The 21688-nt window shown below is 40.2% G+C and overlaps 1 protein-coding gene across 10 annotated transcripts in view; it reads left to right on the plus strand.

Annotated features, from left to right (window-relative positions):
* The window catches only part of ULK2 (unc-51 like autophagy activating kinase 2), a 120640-nt gene that overhangs the window by 13602 nt on the left and 85350 nt on the right, over positions 1 to 21688 (plus strand). For all 10 annotated transcript variants that reach the window (XM_077164009.1, XM_077164010.1, XM_077164001.1 and 7 more), the window contains 7 exons: positions 2106 to 2138; positions 2442 to 2478; positions 6178 to 6351; positions 7033 to 7106; positions 9354 to 9455; positions 11063 to 11121; positions 18677 to 18759. In XM_077164009.1, coding sequence (XP_077020124.1) covers positions 2106 to 2138; positions 2442 to 2478; positions 6178 to 6351; positions 7033 to 7106; positions 9354 to 9455; positions 11063 to 11121; positions 18677 to 18759 — 562 coding nt within the window. The remainder of the gene's footprint in view (positions 1 to 2105; positions 2139 to 2441; positions 2479 to 6177; positions 6352 to 7032; positions 7107 to 9353; positions 9456 to 11062; positions 11122 to 18676; positions 18760 to 21688) is intronic.

Consider the following 21688-nt stretch of genomic DNA (forward strand, 5'->3'; position numbering starts at 1 on the left):
CTGAATTCCAGTTTATGGTGTATTGGAACGGCTAAAGGGAAATACCGGAAACGTGGAGCTGTGTTCCAGTAGCCTTGTATCTTGAAGATGATTTTATAAAGATACAGCTTTTAAAATGTGACTGTATGATTGTGAAAACCTTGTGTCTGAGACTTCTTTTATCCAGGGTATAGACAGAAGAGTGAAAAAAAGTAAGGATAAAAAATAAACAAACAATGGAGGGGATAAGGGATAAAAAAAATTGGGTAGTTTGCAATATTCGTGTTCAGTGAGAGGGAGGGTAAGGGGTATGGGTTGTATGTTTTTTTTTCTTTTTCTTTTTGTGCAGTGGTGCAGATGTTCTAAAAATGATCATGGTGATGAATGCATAACTTTGTGATATTGTAAGGCATTGATTGTGTACTTTGGTTGGACTATATGGTGTGTGAATATATCTCAATCAAAGATTTTTTAGAAAAATGTACCTGTTGCAAACTGTGGACTAGAGTTAACAATAATATTTTGATACTCTCTCATCAACAGTAACAAATGTACCACACTGACGCTACGGGTCTACAGTAGGGCGTGAGGATAAGGAGTATGGGAGGACTTGGTTTTTCTTTTTTATTATTTCTTTTCTGGAGTAATAAAAATGGCCTAAAATTGATTATGGGGATATATGTACAAGTGTGTGATGATGCAGTGAACCATTGGTTGTATACTTTGGCTGGTTTGAATGCTGTGTGAATGTATCTCAATAAAATTGTCAACAACAACAACAATAAAAAAGCTACCCAGTTCAAAATAGAGATGATTTTAAGTCTTAGAATAGAATTTTATTTTTACTAATGATAACAAGAAACAGGTCTTTATTTCTAGTCTTCTTGAGTAACGAGTGGACTAAATCCTCCTAAATCAGTTTCTTATAGGACATAACTGAACGTTCAGTGTTGGATTGAGGCAGCCCTAGGTCCTTGGTGAAGTGGTGAAGCACCTTGATGGCATCCTCTTATCTTGCTCCTCTGTGTAGCTGTTGTAAAAGACCAGTTTGTATTTCCAATCTGTCGTGAGCAGGTGGTTTTATAAAATACAATTAAAACGAGTTGTCAAAAAAGTGAACCAAAAAGGACGTACAAGCAGAAGTCTAGAGTTCTTATTATTAAGTTGACAAATGTAGTTATTCAAATTGCCCTGAGCTTTTAAAGTCCTTTCTCTTAATTTCTGTATGATCTCACTGTGGCCCAGTAGCAAACGGTTGGCTGACTGTGCTGGTCCTTTAACTGCGCTTTAAGCAGCTCTTCTGTAGACCTGCCCCTTTCTGTCCTTTGTCCTGCTTTCCCGTACAACACTTTTTTCTTGGTTAGGGCCTTGCTGATCCAAGTGCAGCTGTGTCTCTGCACATTTGAGCCCTGGCTCGAGTTAAGCCATAGGGAAGCCCAGTTTAAAATTTAGTTAATGTGAAAATTGCCATTATGGTGTTGATTAATCAGTCTTTGAATTTCCTACTCAAGCAGTGAACTTGGAACTGTGTGACTATGAGAAACTTTGTAAAATTCCTCAAATCAATTCTTAGAATCAGTTACTAAGATGTGAGGAAACAGCTTTCCTTTGGCAACAATCCCCTGATAAAGTGATTTCCCCAAATAAACAAACATAAAAACCCAGAAAGCAAAAATTCTAAGCATCTTTTGGATCATGTGTCTTAATTTGGATGATGCATTCAACATCTGGGAGGATTGTCAAGTCATTTCATGGCTCTAAATCACAACTACAAGTGCTTCCAGAGGACCAGAGACGCTATCCCTTTTTCCACTGGTAGTAAACTCACCATGTTCTTGTCTTAGGTGTTGTTTTATGTCAGTCATAACAGAAAGATTGATTTTCTAGTTCTTTCCATGAACAGAACTGAACTTCTTAGTGACACCATTACTGTTGTCACTAAGAAGTTCTGATTTGTCTTTGAAGCCGAGTTGCTTAGATCATTGTATTGGGAATTTTTAATTTCATTTTTTAATGAATTTAGTGATTTTATTTTGGTTTTATAATATGCAGTTATAGTATTTTTATTAATTATCATTTTTTAAATTTGTATTTAATTCTTTTCTCTAATCTCAATACTTTTTCAGGAATTACCCAACTCTGTCTTTCTGGTGATGGAGGTACGTAGTATACAAGTTTCTGTTTAATTTATTTCAAATTCCTTTTGATTAATGTGCATTTTTAAATTGATGGTAGATTGTTATTTGAAATTTTCCATTCATAAAATCAATTCAGTGATTTAGGTTATATTCTAAGAAACATTAAAATTTAAAATTCTGTTTTAGTAATTTTCATAATGTTTTTACTTCAGGTGAGACATTATATAAAAATGATTTTTTAAAATTAAAAGTAACTGAAAATAGATTGAATTAATCTTGAATCAATGTCCTTATTTTAACTACTTTTTCTTTTACATATGTCAGTATTGCAATGGTGGAGACCTGGCAGATTATTTGCAAGGTAATTTGTTTGTGTGTATGTCTGTGTTCAATAAAGATAGTAACGTAGCCGGCTGAATCCTGAGTTGCTTCTGACATAATGCTGCTTCCCTGTTTCCTGTACTTGTATAGATGCATCCAATAAATATTTGTTTATTTGTTCAGTTGTGTTCATTTTGCTGAGCAGGTATTATTTGCTGTGGTTTTCTTCCTAAGTTTCACTTGTGTATCAATATTTACTTCTCTCCAGGAGAGAAGATAACAAATGGGATTTCTTTCCTTTAAAAGACTCCTGGGTTGTCTTCATTGAACTTTTAATCTCTTTCCTTTCTATCAAAATAAAGAAGTCATAATGGAAGAATGTATCCAGTACTGTGTTTGTTAATGTGAAAGTTACTTGTAAATTTCAAGGAAAACGCTTATAAGGGTACCATTGAAATTATTCCTGTACTGAAGTACCCAAAATGCATACATGTAGGATATGAAGCACTCAGATCAAATTATGTTCCTTCAAAGTATTATTTTAATGATACAGTGAGGCCAGTATCTACTTGTTCACCTCTTAAAGGTGCAAGGGAGTTATATGCAGAAGATAGTAGAAGATTAATGCACTATAAATAGATCATGCCAATTGATGATAAAATTCCTATGCCCTCAGTAGGTACATATGCAAAGAGTGTGGATCACTTATAAAAGAGATCAGTTTCACCTAGTAATCAGGGAGTGCAATTAAAAATGATACTTATAAATTATTAAAATATTCAGTACTGCAGACATTCAAAAGCTGTATCATATAAAGAACACTGGCATATACCCACCAAAAAAAAAAAAAAAAGATATTATGTAGTTGGGGCTCCCTGTGCGCCCCTCTCCAGTGCCGTTCCTGCCACCCCACTGGAAAGACAACCCGTACCCTGAGTTGGTTGATTCCTGTGTGTTTTTATATTGTACTCAAGTGAGATTCTTTTTTCTTAATCTGTCAGTTAAAAAAAATTAAATGTCATTTAATAATAGGATGCAGTGAGACAGGAATGAGATAGGAATTTTAATGATCATACTCCATTTTTAGCAATCTGTTCTAAACAAGTAAATCCCGAATAGAGACAAACATTAGGGTTCCAAGGTGTTGGTGAAAGTGTGGTTGGTATTAATGTCAGCATAGGCTAGCATGGAAATAGTTTACTAAAATGACAGAACAGAATGTAAGCATTGAACATTTTAAAAATTTAAATAGTTTTTAATTTGGTAAAATATTAAGTGGAAAAAGCATGATGCAAAATTGCAAATAAACTCTGATTTTCACTTATATGTAAAAATGTATGTTAGAAGGAAATATCCTGAACTAACCAGTTTTTATATTTTGTTATGTGTATTAAGAGTTATTTTTTAAAGTCTTCTTTGTAGTCTGTATTTTCTATAATATGCAGGTATAATATAGAAAAATAATTTGTAGCACAATAAAGCATACATCCAAAAACTCAAGGGGAGTCAGGCAAAGGGAAAGGAAGCTCCCCACATCGTCTTGTCTGTCTGCTTTCCCACATCTGCTTCTGCCTTCCCGACACTGCTCGTCATTCTCTGGATCTTGAGTTCCCTGAGGTTCTGGTGTTTCAGGCAAAAGCACTTTTTCACTGTGTTAGAGTAAGCTGTACCTTATCAGTTGAAAGCCCTCGTTATAGCACAGCACCTTCCTTTATTAACAGATGTACTAGTCCTTAAAGGTATACTTTGTGGTTTGAAAACAGAACTTCTGGAGGCAGAAACAAACTCCTGGGCAGTAAGTAGTCCCTGACCACATGTGGCTGTTGAGGCCTTGAAATGTGGCAAGTCCAAATTGAGATGTGTTGTAAGTGTAAAACACACACTGGGTTCAGAGCACTTCCTAGGAGGAACAGAATGACAGTATCGCTTAGTTTTTTAATATTGATTATATTTTTTATTATATTTATATTTTATTTTTTATATTGGTTAAATAAAATGTTATTAAAGTTAATTTGACCGGTTTGTTTTTAATGTTTAAAGTATGGCTGCCACAAATTTAAAGTTTCAAATGTGGCTCTTATTTGGAGAGCACTGTCTAAAGCCAGTTTTCATATTGCAGCATGGTTATTTAGTCCTACTTGCTCTGGTAAATAAAATACCTTTCACATTTGTAAAAGTTAGAAAATAAATTGTTTATTGCAAATTTAAAATAAATTCTAAATTGGTAAGCTGTACAGACACTAAGTCTGTGGCAGCCACCTCTGAGCTTACTCTGAGGGTTAACGTGCTCAAGAATGCATTCATTTCAAAGTTTTGTTTAATGTTTTTTTGTTTGTTTCAAAGAGTTTAATGTCAGCAGAGCCTTCAAAAGTATTAAGTTCTCAACATAGGAGTGTTGGTTTCTGGGCTTGTGTTGGGATGTACATACTCACTATATTTGCTATTCATGGAAATATGTGAATATCTACCACTGTTTGTGCTTAAGTAAGATCTTTTTTCCCCTCACAGGCACAGTGTTAGAATTTAGACTCTGAATTAAAGAAATTTTAAGTATATATTTAATAGTATGTCATGATGCAATGATATAGATTATAAGTAATTTCAAGTAGAAATTCTAAGCCCTAGAATAAAAATGTAAATGAATGAAATGGAAAAAATAAAGATTAATTGTTGTAAAGTAATTTAAGATAAATTACAATACAAAAATAAAGTTAATAAGTTTTTGAGTTGACCCACCTACTAATATGCAATATTCATGTATTGTTATAAGCAAGAAAGTAGATCTGCAAGCATATACTTGAGTTTTTAAACAGAGTTTATCTCCAAGGGATGGGGTTATGGAAACTTCACTTTTTCTAATAGATGTGTCAGTGTATATTGAAAAAAAAAAAACCAAAGATTTGAAAAAGGATAGATAAAGAACAGCCCTCAAAGAAAAAAAGTTATTTGATAAGTTTTAAACTATGGGGATATGTCTTATTTGAGATTTAGAGACATAAAATGTCACTTAATATATCTTCATAATGATTTTAAAACCATAATTGATTTGTTGCATGGGTCAATGTTATTTTTATCTTAATTGCATGTAGAAACGTTGTATAAAGCATGTTCTAAGAGTTGTAGGGGCGGAAATATGACAGGATTTAGATCGGCTCAAGATGTTAGGTGCCTGTGTAGATTCAGGGAATTACACTTGTGACGGTTAGAGCCAGTGTAATAACAGATTTGTATTTGCATTGTTACTTACCTGTGGGTACTTACTGTGTGCCAAGGCTTTTCCTGACTTCTCCGTTATTAAACATGTTTCTGACTTACAAGTCCGTCGTGGGATGCTCACAGGTGGGGAGGGGCCCGGGCGGGCGTCCTCCAGGCTCCGGGACTGGAGCAGAGCCCACCCCTGCCCCTGACGAGTAGTAGCGTTTCGCAACAGCCACGCCTTCACCCAGTGTTTTCTTCCTCTGCAGCCACAGAAACGGTTAAAACACTTTTTTTTCAGGATGGCTTTAGCCATGCAAGGTCGTAGGGGATTGGGGCAGCAGCAGAGCCAGAGCAGAGAGCACGTGGGGAAGGGGCCCTTGACCGGGAGGGGCTGCGCCCGCAGACCCGTGGTCTGGTCCAGGCCGGGCGTGTTTGGGGTGTGCGCTGGCAGGGTGCGGCGTACGCTGGCACGGTGCGGTGTGCGCTGCTGTGGGACGGCTTGTGGGGAGCCGGGCCGTGGGTGACGTGCGGTTCCTTGCAGCCAAGGGCACGCTGAGCGAGGATACCATCCGCGTGTTTCTGCACCAGATCGCCGCGGCCATGCGGGCGCTGCACAGCAAGGGCATCGTGCACCGGGACCTGAAGCCGCAGAACATCCTGTTGTCGTACGCCGGCCGCCGCAGGGCCAGCGCCAGCGCCATCCGCGTCAAGATAGGTGAGCGCCACAGCCAGGGCTTCGTGCGATTTTGAGCTTTTCCTTGGAGTTGGGTGGCTTGGGGCAGCATGTGCCACGACTCAGACAGGGCCAGAGGGCGCCCGCTGGAAGCCCTGAGCGGGCATCTGGGCAGCAGACATTATTCTCTTCCCGAGAGGGAAGCAGGTTAGAACCCTGGTGGTTTGTTTGTAGCGCGTGTGGTTTTAGCACAGGAAGGGGTCTGAGAAATCGAGTTCAGCCTTATTTGGCAGCTTTTCTAGTGCTCTTGTATCTCAAAATTATTTGAAACAGTTAATGCTTATAATTTTAAGCTTTGCTATTGACTGGAGAAATATTTTATCAGTATTTTTAAGAAGCCTTTGATATTAGATATTTCTTATGGAAAAAAAGCAGTTCAGTTTCTTTACATGGTGTTGCTGTTTAATGCAGGGTGTATGAACAAATCCTTTACTATGATGATTCATTACAAAACTGGTAGAGCCGAGTTGTACGGTTGATGATTGCTAGCATTTCTTAGCTCGTTGAAACCGAGGTAGCCATCTTTCTCTTTGGTGTACAGCTTATTCAACTGACTTTATTTTTTGAACTTCCTTTGTACCCTCTTGTGTGTAGAAGAATTGTATGGTTTATGTTCAGTGTGGACAAAGGTATCATTTGTTTCTCTCCTTTTTATCTTGATAGCGGATTTTGGTTTTGCTCGTTACCTCCATAGCAACATGATGGCGGCAACGCTGTGTGGCTCCCCGATGTACATGGTGAGTGTGTGCGCCCCCCTCCCCCCCGCACGGTGGGGCCCTGCAGCGGCCGAGCCGAACTTTGCCATGGTGTACCGTACGAGTAAGCCATTTTGCCCACTGATTTTTATCTTCTAACATGATTATGATTAACTGTTATGGTAGAAATTCCCTATTAGGTTAAATTGCAAATAAAAATGGATAAAGCGTGCTCATGGTAAACCTGATGTGTAATATTAGTAAAATTTAGCTTTTGGGGCACCTTTCTCTTTTTTTATATATATATTTTTATTGAGATATCTAAACACACATGTAGTCCATTCAAATTAAAATAATCAGTGGCTCACAATATTATCATAGTTGTGTATTCATGAGCATGATCATTTTTAGAACATTTGCATCACTCCAGAAAAAGAAATAAAATGAAAAAAGACTTACGCATCCCATAAACTCCCTCTCACTGATTACTAGTATTGCAGTGTACCCAACTTTTTCTTTTCCCCCTTATTCCCCACTTATTTATTTGTCCTTTTTACTCATCTATCCTTACCCTGGATAAAGGGAGTATCAGATGCAAGGTTGACACAATCACATAATCACACTGTAAAAGCTATATAGTTATATCGTATTCTTCAAAAATCAAGGCTACTACAACAGGTACTTCCCTCCAGCTACTCCAATATACCATAAAAAAAAAAAAAAGGATATTCTTATGCGTTCTTATATAACACATAAGAATAACCTCCAGGATAACCTCTTGACTCTGTTTGGAAATTCTCAGCCATTGACACTTTATTTTGTCTCGTTTCTCTTCCCCCTTTTGGTCAAGAAGATTTTCTCAATCCCATGATGCTGGGTCCCGGCTCATCCTGAGATTTCTGTGCCCTGTTGCCAGGGAGATTTACCCCTGGGAGTCATGTCCCACATAGGGGGAAGGGCAGTGAGTTCACCTGCTGAGTTGGCTTAGAGAGAGAGGCCACATCTGAGCCACCAAAGCAGTTCTCTGGGGGTGCGCATGTTTATCTTGGCAGAGAGCCCTAGATCGTAGAGATTTTTTCCATCAGTGTCTCACTTAAAGCTGAGCTTAGCTTTCTTCTCTGTTCTTTCGTGTAGATGTTATCATACCTGATAGAGCTAAACTGTACAGTTTCTGAACTAATGTGAAGTGTAAATCTGGAAATTCCTTATGTACCTTTTAAGTTTCAAATGGATTTATATTCAATTGGAATTCATATAATTTGAAATCAGTTAACTTTGAGATCAGGGAAACTAGTAATCAGAATTGAAATTTGTTTATATCAGACATACCTTCTTAATCATAATTTTATTGATTATATTTAGTAAGTTTTACATTTTTATATAATTTTAAAAATTACTTTTTGCCTCCTGAATATAAAATTAGTTTATTCTTGAAAGTAGAGAAGTAAGAAGTTCACTAGGGACAATAACTGAAGATGTTATGCCTGGATAATAAAGTTTTATTGCCTTTAAGTACTAATGTTTGTCTTGATTAATGGTATATTTAAAAAGCAGCATCAGGGCAGTGCAGCGGTGGCTCAGGGGCAGAATTCTCGCCTGCCATGCCAGAGACCTGGTTTGATTCCTGGAGCCTGCCCATGCCAAAAAAAAAAAGCAGCATCTAATGAGTAGGGGGAGATATCTGTAACAAAGCAGCCTTTGCTTTTAAGACGATTTTAAATGTATTTTGCATCATGTTTTTTTATTATTATAAAAGCTTTCAAATGATCAAAATAGTATAGAGTATAATATAGCCAACAGCCATATTTTAAAAGTTTACATTTGCCATTATTTGCCATTATCTTTTTAAAAGAAACAGAACAGTTCAGAGACAGTTGAAGTCCTTTCTGACCCTCTCCCTGTCCCATTTCCATTTCTGGTCTCACCAGAAATAACCTTTATCCGGTTGTTGGATTGTATTCTAGTTATTATTTTAGTAATGCTCTTACTGTAGATTGTCTTTAACAACACATAGAAATGATGGTGTAAAACTACAGCTTGCTTCTTTTCATGCAACATTGTTTTTGAGATTTATCAGTAAATCTCAGTATAATAATATAGTTCTAGTTCATTGCAATATCATTTGATCAGAGGAATGTCACAACGTGTTTTTTGTTTTTTTATTTTTTCCCACAGTGTGTTTTTATTTTGGTGGTTTTGTTAGGAAGGTGATCTTTACCAGTTCATTAATATATGCATATTAAATATGTAAACAACATAATGCATTTTTCTTGAATTTTTCTATCCCAGGCTCCTGAGGTTATAATGTCTCAACATTATGATGCTAAGGCGGACTTGTGGAGCATCGGAACAGTGATTTATCAGTGCCTGGTTGGAAAACCACCTTTTCAGGTAGCCTGCCTTTTTTCTTAAGTGCTTAGTTTGGATTCTCATTTTGTGGTTGCCTCTGACTTATAAAAAAAGGGAATATTTTGAAAGCATTCCCTGTTTATTCCATTGTGACTTTGATTTTGTTAAAGGCAAAAACTGCTCTTGGGAGCCAGGACATCTTTTCCTTTTCCCTTTTATCTGGTCTTGGCATGAAGCCTATTACATGTTTTCCTGGCTCCTGGAAACCAGCCAGGGCCAGGGCTGACCGCCGGGTGGGGACTGCACGAGGCGGGGACCGTGCTGGGGGAGGTGTGTGTGTGACTGCGCGGGGCAGGGGCTGTGCTGGGGGTGTGTGTGTGTGTGTGTGTGTGTGTGTGTGTGTGTGAGTGAGTGAGTGACTGCTTGGGGCAGGGGCCGTGCGGGGGTGGGGTGTGAGTGCACAGGGGGGGCCCAGGTGTTCCTCCAGGTGCGGGTAGTGACATCCCGCTGCCTGTGCTGGGTGTGTGTGTGTGTGTGTGTGTGTGAGTGTGAGTGAGTGACTGCATGGGGCAGGGGCTGTGTGGGGGTGGGGTGTGAGTGCACAGGGGGGGCCCAGGTGTTCCTCCAGGTGCGGGTGGTGACATCCCGCTGCCTGCCTGGCCTGGCGATGGGGTCCTAGACTCCCTGTGGGCTGGGGCTGGCGTTCTGGAACCTGTATCTCCTGCTCTCCATTCCTGGGCACTGCTGCGTGAGAGCGGTTGTTACTTAGGTGTCCTGGGAAGCTATTTTGGGCCTCACTTCCTGTCCAAAAGTGGCAGCCTATGTATAAATGAATGTCCTTGTTCTTAGGAAATGTACGTGGGCGTATTAAGTGGTAAAGAAGTCTCATGTATGCATCCTGCTCTTAAATGTTTAGAAAACAGATATAACAAATGTGGCAAAAAGTTAAAAGTGTGTAAATCTGGTATCTGAATAGGGGATATATTGAAGTGCCATGTATTTTTTTTATTCTTATTGTATTTTCAGCTGTCCTGTAAGTTTGAAATTTTGTTTCAGAGTAAAACATTTTTAAAAAGTGACCTTCTAGAATGTGACACAACAATTTCTCTTTAATTCATGTTGCCCAAGTTATAATTTCTTAAGTTTCAAAGAACTCTTTTGAACCTGGAATCTAAGACAAGGTGAAATTATTTGCCCCTGTGTTATAGAGAACTCAGTGATACAGGCAGGTTAAATGCTTTTGCGTTTCACCGGCTAGTTTGTATGTGTCGTAGCTTTGCTAGTTGAGCAGCTCTTTTGGGGGTGTTCTGTGGCCTGGGGAGGCTGACTAGTGGTGGTGTACTCAGTCTTCTCGTGTAGTTGTACAGTCAGAATGTACCCGCTCAGGCTGGCCTCCGTGTAGTGCTGCTGCTCTAAGTGTCTGACCTCAGCAGAGGTAGGTCAGGCCCAGATAGGCAGAATTTGTGCACGTTTTGAGGTTTTATAGTTTCTCCTGCTCCACTATGGCTCCCTCAGCAGTCCGTGGCTTTGTGCTCAGAATCAGTGTCCCATAGTGATACAGTGATAATATATGAGCATTGAGCATATAATTTGTAATTGTTGCCCCTATTGCTTAGGAATTTAAAACTTTTTTTTATTTTTTTAAACAGGCCAATAGTCCTCAAGATCTAAGGATGTTTTATGAGAAAAACAGGAGCTTAATGCCTAGGTATGTATTTGATTATATCAGGTTTTAATCTTTGTTTAATACAAAATTATGTATTTGAACTCTAATATGTTTTATTTATTTCTTTTGTTGAATCTTTTTTTGAATGGACATTTGTTATTTTTGTTGGCATCTAGGTGTTTAATTGCCTTAATTAGTTTATTCTGTAGATTGTTTTCACTTTTTTTACCTAAGATTTTCTTGCTAAATGACTTTGTTGTCTGTCTGTTCTTTGACATTCAATTCAGCTTATTCTGGACCTCTAGCTTAGGTTTTGTTTAACCAATCAGAATTTTTCTCTTCTTGTTTCCTTGTTTCTTGCCCTGCCTCTATGGGTGCTTTTTTCTCCCTTAGGAGGGTCTACTTAGGTATTATGGACCCCAGCCAGATTTTCCCAGACCAAACTGGCCTCCTCTCAGGAGAAGTCTCCAACATCAGTTTTCCCTGAGGAAAGCCTTCCCAGCAGATTGAAAGGCTTTCCTATGAAGCCTCTGGGCTCTCCATGTTTCCTATCCTGCCTGGTATGTGGCGCTTTTCTACCTGTGGGTCCCCCCAGCATAAGGTGATGTGGTACCTTTAACTTCAGCAGACTCTCCCTGCTGGGGTGTGGTGGAGACAGAGGAGAGGTGGTGGCCTGGCTTTAATCACTTCTCTTTTCCAGACCCTGGGGTCTGAATTCCTTGAGGAAGGGAATCCGCCTGAGCTGGGCCCCAGCCCTCTGCCGTGGAAGGCACAGCCTCCAGACAAACTCTCAGCCAAGCTTAATTTTGCTCTTTCCTGGGGCAATTGGAGCCTGAAAAGCCCTGCAGCTGTATCTAAAGAGCAATCAAGTGCTAGAAACACAGCCACAAAAAAGAAGAGAAAAAAAAATCCTTTTCAGGCAGGACCCCTATTCCTCGGGTTTGCCAATCAAGAGCTTAAGTTGGTACGTTGCTCTGTGTATTTCCAGGTCCTGTGTGCCTCCTCCTTTCCTTCAGGGCCCAGACCTTTTCAAGTATTTTGTGGTCTCCGATCCAAAAAAACCTGTTGTTTTTTTTTTTTTCTTTTTCTTTTAGCCCTGCCCCCTCTGAGCCAGGGCAGAAATCAGCAACCTCTGCTTTTACACAAGGTTCGACTAAGCTGGGAGCCGATTTTTAGTAGTCAGAATTTGTGAATTAATTCCACAGTTGGGGCTTGGTTGTGCTCAGCCCCTGCTGCTGGTAAAGTCTCGTTCCTTTCCCCTCTAGGAAGCAGCCTGTGGGGGAGGGGCGCTGGCCGCTGCAGCTTGGGGGACTCACGGTTCTGGGGGGAGCTCGCAGCCAGTCCAGCTTGTCCAGACTGGGGTACACTGTGTGTCTAGTCTCTGTCGTGACCCCAGCAGTTGTTTTGTCCTGTTCCTGGCTATTTACTAGCTGCTCTGGAGAACGAACTAAATCCCACTTCTCACTAAGCTGCCATTTTGGCCCCTTTTCATTCTTTTTTAAAATATAAAGTTAATTTTTCTTGAAAAAGAATAAGATTACAGAATATGTATTCCTTGTGGGGATAAAGGAGAAAGTAAAATTCTCCCCTAGGCTTTCTCTGACGCCCAGGGATAATAAGAGTTCACCTTGTGTCTTTCCACATCTTTTTTGTGCAAGTAGTTAAGACATACTTGGGTGCTTGGTTATGAATATATGTACACACATGCATGTGGTTTAATGTAGTTTTGATCATACTGAGTGAATTGTCCTGCTACTTCTTTTTACTCTACAGTTTATCATGGGGGTTGTTCAACATAGTGTTTATAGAACTACTGCCTTTTTTTTTGTATGCTGTGTGGTGGGGGTCACATTTCATTCTTTTACCATGTGAGTGCCCTGTTATAGCTACTGCATTCTTTTGAATGGTTGCGTAGATGGAGTCCTGTAGTTAGATGTGCCATGTTTTATTTACTCAGATCCTTGTTACTGTCATTTTCTGATTATTGCAGACTTGAGTGGAACCTGTGTCTCTATATGTGAGTGTTTATATGTATATACGTTGGTGGACTTGTACATTTCCTTAGAACAAGCTTATAGAGTGGAATTGTTTGACCAAAAGATATCCTCTTCATATGGGCTGTATGAATGTATGAGGAGCTTCTTTCCCCACGTTTTTAATTTGTATTACTCTTACCACTTGGTGAGGTTGCTGTTTTTATAAAATGTTTAATAGTCCTTTCTATTTTTTATTCCATGAATTGTATATTCCTGTTTTTACTTGTTTTTTTGTGGCTTTGTCGTTTCCCTTTAGGAAGCTGCATTATTTCTTGAATGTATTTATTTAAGCCCTCTCCTTTTCCAGGCAGAATTGAGGTGGCTCTTTTTTTTCTTAATTTTAAATTTTGCAAAACTTTAATACTTACAGGACAGTTACAAAAGTAATATAAACCCCATACAGAGAACTGCAACATACCCCTATCCCACCAGATATCCAGATCCTCCAATTTTAACATTTTGCCATGTGTATTGTGTCTGTCTATCCATCTTTTTATTTTCTCAATCCATTTTGTGAAGTTTAGCTTGTATACATCATATTTCTTGAATACTTATTCTTCCATATAAGTTTCTAAGAACAAGGATATTCACTTATGTAACCATCTTAAGTACAGTTATCAAATTCTTGAAATTTAGCATTGATATAAAGCTTACAGTATCCATTCCAATTTTTTCATATGTTCCAATTATGTCCCTTTCAGCCTTTTCTCCTCCCTTGCTAGATCCCATCTAGGATCATGTATTTCATTTAATTGTTAGTGTGTCCTTAGTGCTCTTTCTTTTTTTCTTTGTTTGTATGACCATATATACAGCATAAACTCCTTCATTCCATCCACTCCCAAGCATACCGTCCAGTGGAATGAATCACATTCACATTATCGTGGTAACTTCACCACCTTCCGTTACTAACATTCCCTTCTCCCCAGATAGAAACCCACACCCATTATGCCTGGACTCCCCATCACTGCTGCCACTCACTCCTTGTAGCTATACTCTACTATCTGTCTCTTTGAGTGTGTACATTCTCTAACATGTTCTTTGTGGTTACCTTGGGGTTTAAATTTAACATCACAAATCTTTGACAATTCCATTTGCTTTGATGCCAGTTTAACTTCCATAGTGTACACAGACTGTGTTTCTGCCTTCTCCGTCCCCTCACCTTGATTTACATCTTGTCACTAATTACATGGTGTTCTAGTTTACTAGCTGCCACAATGCAATATACCAGAAATTGAATGGCTTTTAAAACGGGGAATTTAATGAGTTGCTAGTTTACAGCTCTGAAAACAAGAAAATGTCCCAATTAAAACAAGTCTATAGAAATGTCCAATCTAAGGCATCCATCCAGGGAAAGATACCTTGGTTCAAGAAGGCCAATGAAGTTCAGGGTTTCTCTCTCAAGTGAGAAGGCACATGGCGAACACAGGGCTTCTCTCTCAGCTGGAAAGGCACGTGGTGAACACAGCGTCATCTGCTAGCTTTCTCTCCTGGCTTCCAGTTTCATGAAGCTCCCTGGGAGGTGTTTTCCTTCTTCATCTCCAAAGATTGTTGGCTGATGGACCCTCTGCTTCGTGGTGCTGCAGCATTCTCTGCTCTCTCAATCTCTCATTCTCCAAAACGTTTCCTCTTTTGTAGGACTCCAATAAACCAGTCAAAACCCACCCAGATGGTTGGAGACATGTCGTCACCTAATCCAGTTTAACATCCACTCTTGACTAAATCACATCATCCAGGGAGATGATCTGATTACAGTTTCAAACATACGGTATTGAATAGGGATTATTCTACCTTTATGAAATGGGATTTTGATTAAAACATGGCTTTTCTAAGGGCCATACATCCTTTCAAACCAGCGCACATGTATATGTTAAGAGTACCAAACCATTAGGTTATCACTACATTTTATGCATTTTCCTTTTAGATCCCTTAGGAAGGAAAAAGTGGAGTTTCAGACCAAAAGTACATCAGTGCTAGCAGTACAACAGTATTGATATTTATTACAATAGAATTAAATTTAGTACAGTAGTACTGGCATTTATATTTTCACATGTTATACTCACTGGAATTCTTTATTTCTTCATGCAGCTTCAAATTATTGTGTGTTGCCCTTTTCTTTCAATCTGCAGAACCCTCTTTAGCATCTCTTGTAAGGGCTGGTCTGCTGGCGAGAAGCCCCCTCAGCGTTTGTTAATCTGGGAATGTCTTAACCTCCCCCTCAGTTATATATATGTATATAATCTTATTGACATATATATATTATATAGTCACATACCATGTACTCATCCAAAGTGTGCAATCAGTGGTTCACAGTATCATCATATAACTTGCATTCATCATCACAAACGACTTTTTCTTTTTTTGTGAAAAATAACATTTACAAAAAAACCAATAAATTTCAAAGCACACCGTAGCAATTAGTTGTAGAACAGATTTCAGAGTTTAGTGTGATTCCACAATCTTAGGTTTTACTACTAGCTACTCCAAAACACTAGAAACCAAAGGAAATATCAGTATAATGATTCAGCAATCATACTCATTTGTTAAACCTTCTGTATAGCTCCACTATCTCCTTTGATCTTCTCCCATTCTCTATGGTATTTGGGCTATGCGTATTCTAACTTTTTCATGTTGAAAGAGGCTGTTGATAATATGGGATAAGGAGATGGAACTAGTTGATGTTCTGGAGAGGCTGGTCTCTCTGCATTCAGGACTTAACTGGTCTAGGAACCCATATGGAGGTTATAGGTTTCTGGAAAGTAATCTTAGTGCATGCAACCTCTGTAGAATTTCATAACAAGCCCTAAGTGTTCTTTAGAGTTGGCAGGAATGGTTTTGGTTGGGGTTTGGCAAACTATGATAGGTAGGTAGCAATGTCTAACTGAAGCTTGTATAAGAGTAGCCTCCAGATTAGCCTCTCGACTCTATTTGAATTCTCTCAGCCACTGATACCTTATTTGTTACACTTCTTTTCCCCTTTTGGTCAGGATGGCATTGTCAATCCCACAGTGCCAGGGCCAGGCTCATCCCTGGGAGTCATGTTCCACATTACCAGGGAGACTTTCACCTCTGGATGTCATGTCCCATGTAGGTGGGAGAGTAATGGTTTCCCTTGTAGAGCTGGGTTTAGAGAGAGACAGGCCACATCTGGGCAACTAAAGAGGTCCTGTGGAGGTGACTCTCAGGCATACCTATAAGTAGGCCAGATTCTCAGATACAGAAATACACTTCATAAGAGCAAACCTCAAGATCAAGGGCTTGGCCTATTGATTTGGGTATCCCTAATGCTTGACCCAGAATCAGGGGTTTCCCTGGTGGTAAAGTTGATTAGTTCTATATTTTTTCTCTCATCCCTCAAAGGGCTTTGCTGATCCTTTTTTTTTTTTTTTTTTTCATGTGCAGGTACCGGGAAGTAAACCCAGGTCTCTGGCATGGCAGATGAGAACTCTGCCTGCTGAGCCACTGTGGCCCACCCTGCCAATACTTTTTGATTGGCTGCTTAAAATAATCTGGGATGTATGTGGGCATTACATTAAGCTATACAGGATTACAGGTCCTGTTCTCGTTCTGGCTTCCTGTGTTTAGGTTGTTTAAATGGCCTGTCCAGACAGGTTGAATTAGAGTATGTGCTACAGAAATTTAAGTTCTGTTCTCGCTCAGTTTTGAAAGACAATTTTGTCAGCCATAGAGTCCTTGGTTGGCAGTTTTTTTGCTTTTAGCTCTTTAAATATGTCACCCCATGTCTTCTTGCCTGCATTGTTTCTGATGAAAAATTGGCACTTAATCTTATTGAGGTTCCCTTGTATGTGACATGTGGCTTCTTTTGCAGCTTTTAGAATTCTGCCTTTGTCTTTGGCATTTGAATGTTTGATTTAATATGCCTTGACAAGGGTCTATTTGAGCTTATCCTCCTTGGAGTCTTGGACGTGTGTATTCATGGCTCTTGTTAAATTTGGGGAGATTTCAGCCATTATGTCTTTGAATATTCTCTCTGCCTTGTCTCTCTGTCTTTTTCTGGGACTCGCATAATGTGTATCTTGGTATGCTTGGTGGTGTCCCACAGGTTCTTCAGGTTTCATTCACTTTTCTTCATTCTTCTTTCTGCTCTTCAGATCGAATGATTTCAGTGTCTTAATTTCAAGTTCACTGATTCTTTTGCTAACTCCAGTCTGCTCTTGAACCCCTCTGGAGAATTTTTCATTCCTATTACTGTAGTGTACAGCTGTGGTTCCTTTTCATAATTTCCATCTCTCTATTGATATTCTCTCTGTGTTCATGTATTGTTTTCCTGATTTCCTTGGGTTCTTTGTCCATGTTTGTTTTCCCTTAGCTCTGTGAGCATATTTAGGATCAACTTTTTAAAGTCTTTTTCTGGTATGTCCCAGGTCTCCTCCTCCTCATTGATGGTTTCTAATGCTTTGATCTTCTCCTTTGCCTGGACCAGTGCTTCCTGTTTCTTTGTATATTTTGTAGTCTTTTGTTGAAACCTGGTCATTTGAATATTTTAATGTGTTGTTCCTGGAATTTTGACTCTAAGGCATGTGTATCCAGCTAGCATGATGACAGTCAGGATCAGATTGGTCTGTGTGACTTCTCTTTACACCTTTTCCATACAGTAATTTTGGTGACTAGCTCCAGGTCAAAGTATCAAGGCTTCCCTAATCCCTTCTGTGCATGCGTCTTGTCTTAGGCTTGCATGTGTAACCCTAAGAATTCCCTTGTTTACTCAAATGTCCCCTCTTCCCTACGAAAGTTTCCTTCTGATTCTGGGCACTGTGTCGTGTGTCCTCCAGCCAGCCGCCCCCTGCCCCAGGCAGCACGACTAGCCTCCTCACCCCAGAATTTTCTGTAGGAGAGGTCTGTGAGCTGCCTTCCACAGGCAGGGCAGGTTTGGGGAAGGCAAGTCCCTGAGGCCACCACCAGGCAGCACTTGCCTGAGGGCTGCGCTGTGCCCTCTGGAACTGCCTGGGGTCTGCCTGGGTGCACCTGCCACCTCTATGCAAGCCAGGGAGGGGTGGGGGAGCAGCCAGCCCAGGCGCCACGAGCTCCTACCACTTTTAAGTGGCCTTTTTCTTGACTTCTTGATTTTAACTGTTTTCCGGAGCTTTGAGAAAGATCTTTCTGCCAGTTTTTGCTGGTGGTTCAAAGCTTCTGTCTGGGGTGGGACCCTGAGGTGTCTTCTTTGCTGTCTTTATCAGGAGGGTGCTCCCAGAAATTAAGGTTGCCCTTTTTTAATAGTGAAGTTTATAGTCACTGCTAGTGCAAGGTTGAAATTGTGTTAAAGCTCAGGACTGTGTGTGTGTGCTGTGCTTTATTTCTGCAGATACACTCTAAAAGTAAGAATTATAAACATGATACAAGAGCCTTCTCAAATTGATGCTGTTTCTCAAAAGCAGTTGTTCAGTTGTTTGGTTTTCCTTTAAAGGTTAAGACTATATGGTGGTCTTCTTGGTAAAAAATGTAGTATTTGTGAAACTACATTGTCATTTGCCATAATGATGGCAGAAGTTTTGGATTTGCTGCATATAAACATGTAGGTTGTTTTTTTCCCCTCCTTTTTCCAGTATTCCCAGAGAAACATCACCGTACTTGGCTAATCTCCTTTTGGGTTTGCTTCAGAGAAACCAGAAAGATAGAATGGACTTTGGTAAGTTATATTTTCAAGTTTTATATCCCTTCTATCTTTATTTTGGTATATTCTGAAATATTTTTTTTTCAAAGGGAGAAAGAGTATTACTACACATGTAGCAGGAGAACAGACAGCCTAATGGCCCAAAATCGTTTCAAGGTTTTTAAGGATTTTAGCAAGGGGAGATAAGGTCATTTCAGATGTCATTTCAGTAGGAGAATATAAATTGAAAGAGGGGGGAGGCAGAGCTATCAGTTCCATACTAAAGATGTAAACCAAAAGGAAGAAGTAGTTAATGGCCGACTTCGTTAGCATTAGGACATTTGCTTTACATGAGAATGACCAGCTCTTACAATCACAAAGGCACAGGATAAGGCCTTTTTACATTCATTTCAGATATCAAGGCAGCTGGACTACAATTCCTAGGTCTCAGGTATTTCCTTATTGGACTCCAACATTACAGAAACAAAAAGGGATTTTTATATAATGATTTACTAATTTAAGTCACACCTTAAATCCTGATTTTTTGGTTATAATTCCTCCCTGTCTTTTAACCATTCCCCATTCTTATGGGATTTTTGGGTGACAACCACCCTGACTACTTCCTGCTGACAAAGGGGTGTTGACCCTAAGAGTTTGAGGAGTGGAACTTCTTAGATTGTAGTTGGATATATTCTTTTTTCCTTGAAGATAAATTTTATATCTTCTAGGGTTTCACGGTGATATCTGCTTCCTGGAAATTGATTAGTTTCCTCTCCTTCAAGATTCTCAGCTGTCTATTTTACAATATTGGTCCTGTGAAAGTCTAGGAGAGAAGAACTGGTTAGAGGGTGTTGTTTTTATTTTCTTATGGTGTACCGTGGTTTTACTCCCATCAGCTTGACAGAGGAATGAGTTGTTAATAAGATTTTAGGGGAAAAGGATGAACTGATGAAACCAGTTGTTACTCTTGGAGAGTCCATATCTCTGGGTTTCAGAGCTTCTCTGGCATTGGAACAATCTGGAGGTCAAGTTTTTGAAAAGCAGATTTAATAAGTAAAATTTTGTGGGGCACAAGATATCTTTCAGGATTTCTCTTGTTTGGGGTTTACCATGTTGTGGCAGTTTGCAATATCTGGCTGAAACTTGCATAAGGGTTACCTCCAGAGCATGTGTCCATTCCTGCACTTCATTTGCTGTGAAGTGTGTTTGTTGAGTAGAAGCAATGCTGTATGGAATACCATGATGATGGATAAGGCATTCCATAAGCCCACGGATGGTAGTTTTGGCAGAAGCATTGCATGCAGGGAAGGCAGACCCATATCCAGTGTAAGTGTCTATTTCAGTTAGAACAAATCGCTGCCCCTTCTATGAAGGGAGTGGTCCAGTGTAATCAGCCTGCCACCATGTAGCTGGCTGGTCACCTCGGGGAATGGTGCCATATCGGGGGCTGAGTGTGGGTCTCTGCTGCTGGCAGATTGGGCACTCAGCAGTGGCTGTAGCCAAGTCAGCCTTGGTGAGTGGAAGTCCATGTTGCTGAGCCCATGCATAACCTCCATCCCTACTGCCATGACTGCTTTGTTCACGAGCCCATTGGACAATGACAGGAGTTGCTGGGGAAAGAGGCTAACTGGTATCTACAGAATGGGTCATCTTATCCACTTGATTATTAAAACTTTCCTCTGCTGAAGTCACCCTCTGGTGCGCATTCACATGGCACACAAATATCTTCATGTTTTTAGCACACTCAGAAAGGTCTATCCACATACCTCTTCCCCAGACCTCTTTGTCACCAATTTTCCAATTATGGTCTTTCCAAGTCCCTGACCATCCAGCCAAACCATTAGCAACAGCCCATGAGTCAGTATACAAACGTACCTCTGGCCAGGTCTCCTTCCCAGCAAAATGAACAACCAGGTGCACTGCTCGAAGTTCTGCCCACTGGGAGGATTTCCCCTCACCACTGTCCTTCAAGGACACCCCAGAAAGGGGTTGTAGTGCTGCAGCTGTCCACTTTTGGATGGTACCTGCATATCGTGCTGAACCATCTGTAAACCAGGCCCGAGTTTTCTCTTCCTCAGTCACTTCTCTGTAAGGAACTCCCCAAGAGGCCATAGCTGTGGTCTGAGAAAGAGAAGGTAATGTGGCAGGAGTGGAGACCATGGGCATTTGGGCCACTTTCTCATGTAACTTACTTGTGCCTTCAGGACCTGCTCTGGCCCTATCTCGTATATACCGTTTCCATTTTATGATGGAGTGCTCTGCGCACACCCAGCCTTATGGCTTGGTGGGTCAGACAGCACCCAGCTCATGATAGACAACTCAGGTCTCATGGTAACTTGGTGGCCCATGGTTAAGCGTTCAGTCTCTACTAAGGCCCAGTAGCAGGCCAAAAGCTGTTTCTTGAAAGGAGAGTAGTTATCTGCAGCAGATGGTAAGGCTTTGCTCCAAAATCCTAAGGGTCTGTGTTGTGATTCTCCTGTAGGGTCCTGCCAAAGGCTCCAAACAGCATCTCTATTTGCTACTGACACTTCCAGCACCGTTGGATCTGCTGGATCATATGGTCCAAGTGGCAAAGCAGCTTGTACAGCAGCCTGGACCTGTCCAGAGCCTCCTCTTGTTCAGGTCCCCACTCAAAATTAGCAGCTTTTTTGATCACTCGAGAAATGGGCCAGAGTAGCACACCCAAATGAGGAATATGTTGTTGCCAAATCCAAAGAGACCAACTAGGCATTGTGCCTTTTTTTTGGTCATAGGACACATCAGATACAGCAATGTATCTTTCACCTTAGAAGGAATATCTCGACATGCCCTACACCACTGGAAACCTAGAAATTTCATTGAGGTGGAAGGCCCCTGTATTTTTGTTGGATTTATCTCCCATCCTGTGACATATAGAGGATGTTTTAGATCCCCTAGAATTAATGTCACTTCTGAACCAGTGTCTAATAATCCCTGAAACAGCTGA

Source organism: Tamandua tetradactyla, chromosome 6 (genome assembly GCF_023851605.1).
Source record: "Tamandua tetradactyla isolate mTamTet1 chromosome 6, mTamTet1.pri, whole genome shotgun sequence".
Lineage (NCBI taxonomy): Eukaryota > Metazoa > Chordata > Mammalia > Pilosa > Myrmecophagidae > Tamandua > Tamandua tetradactyla.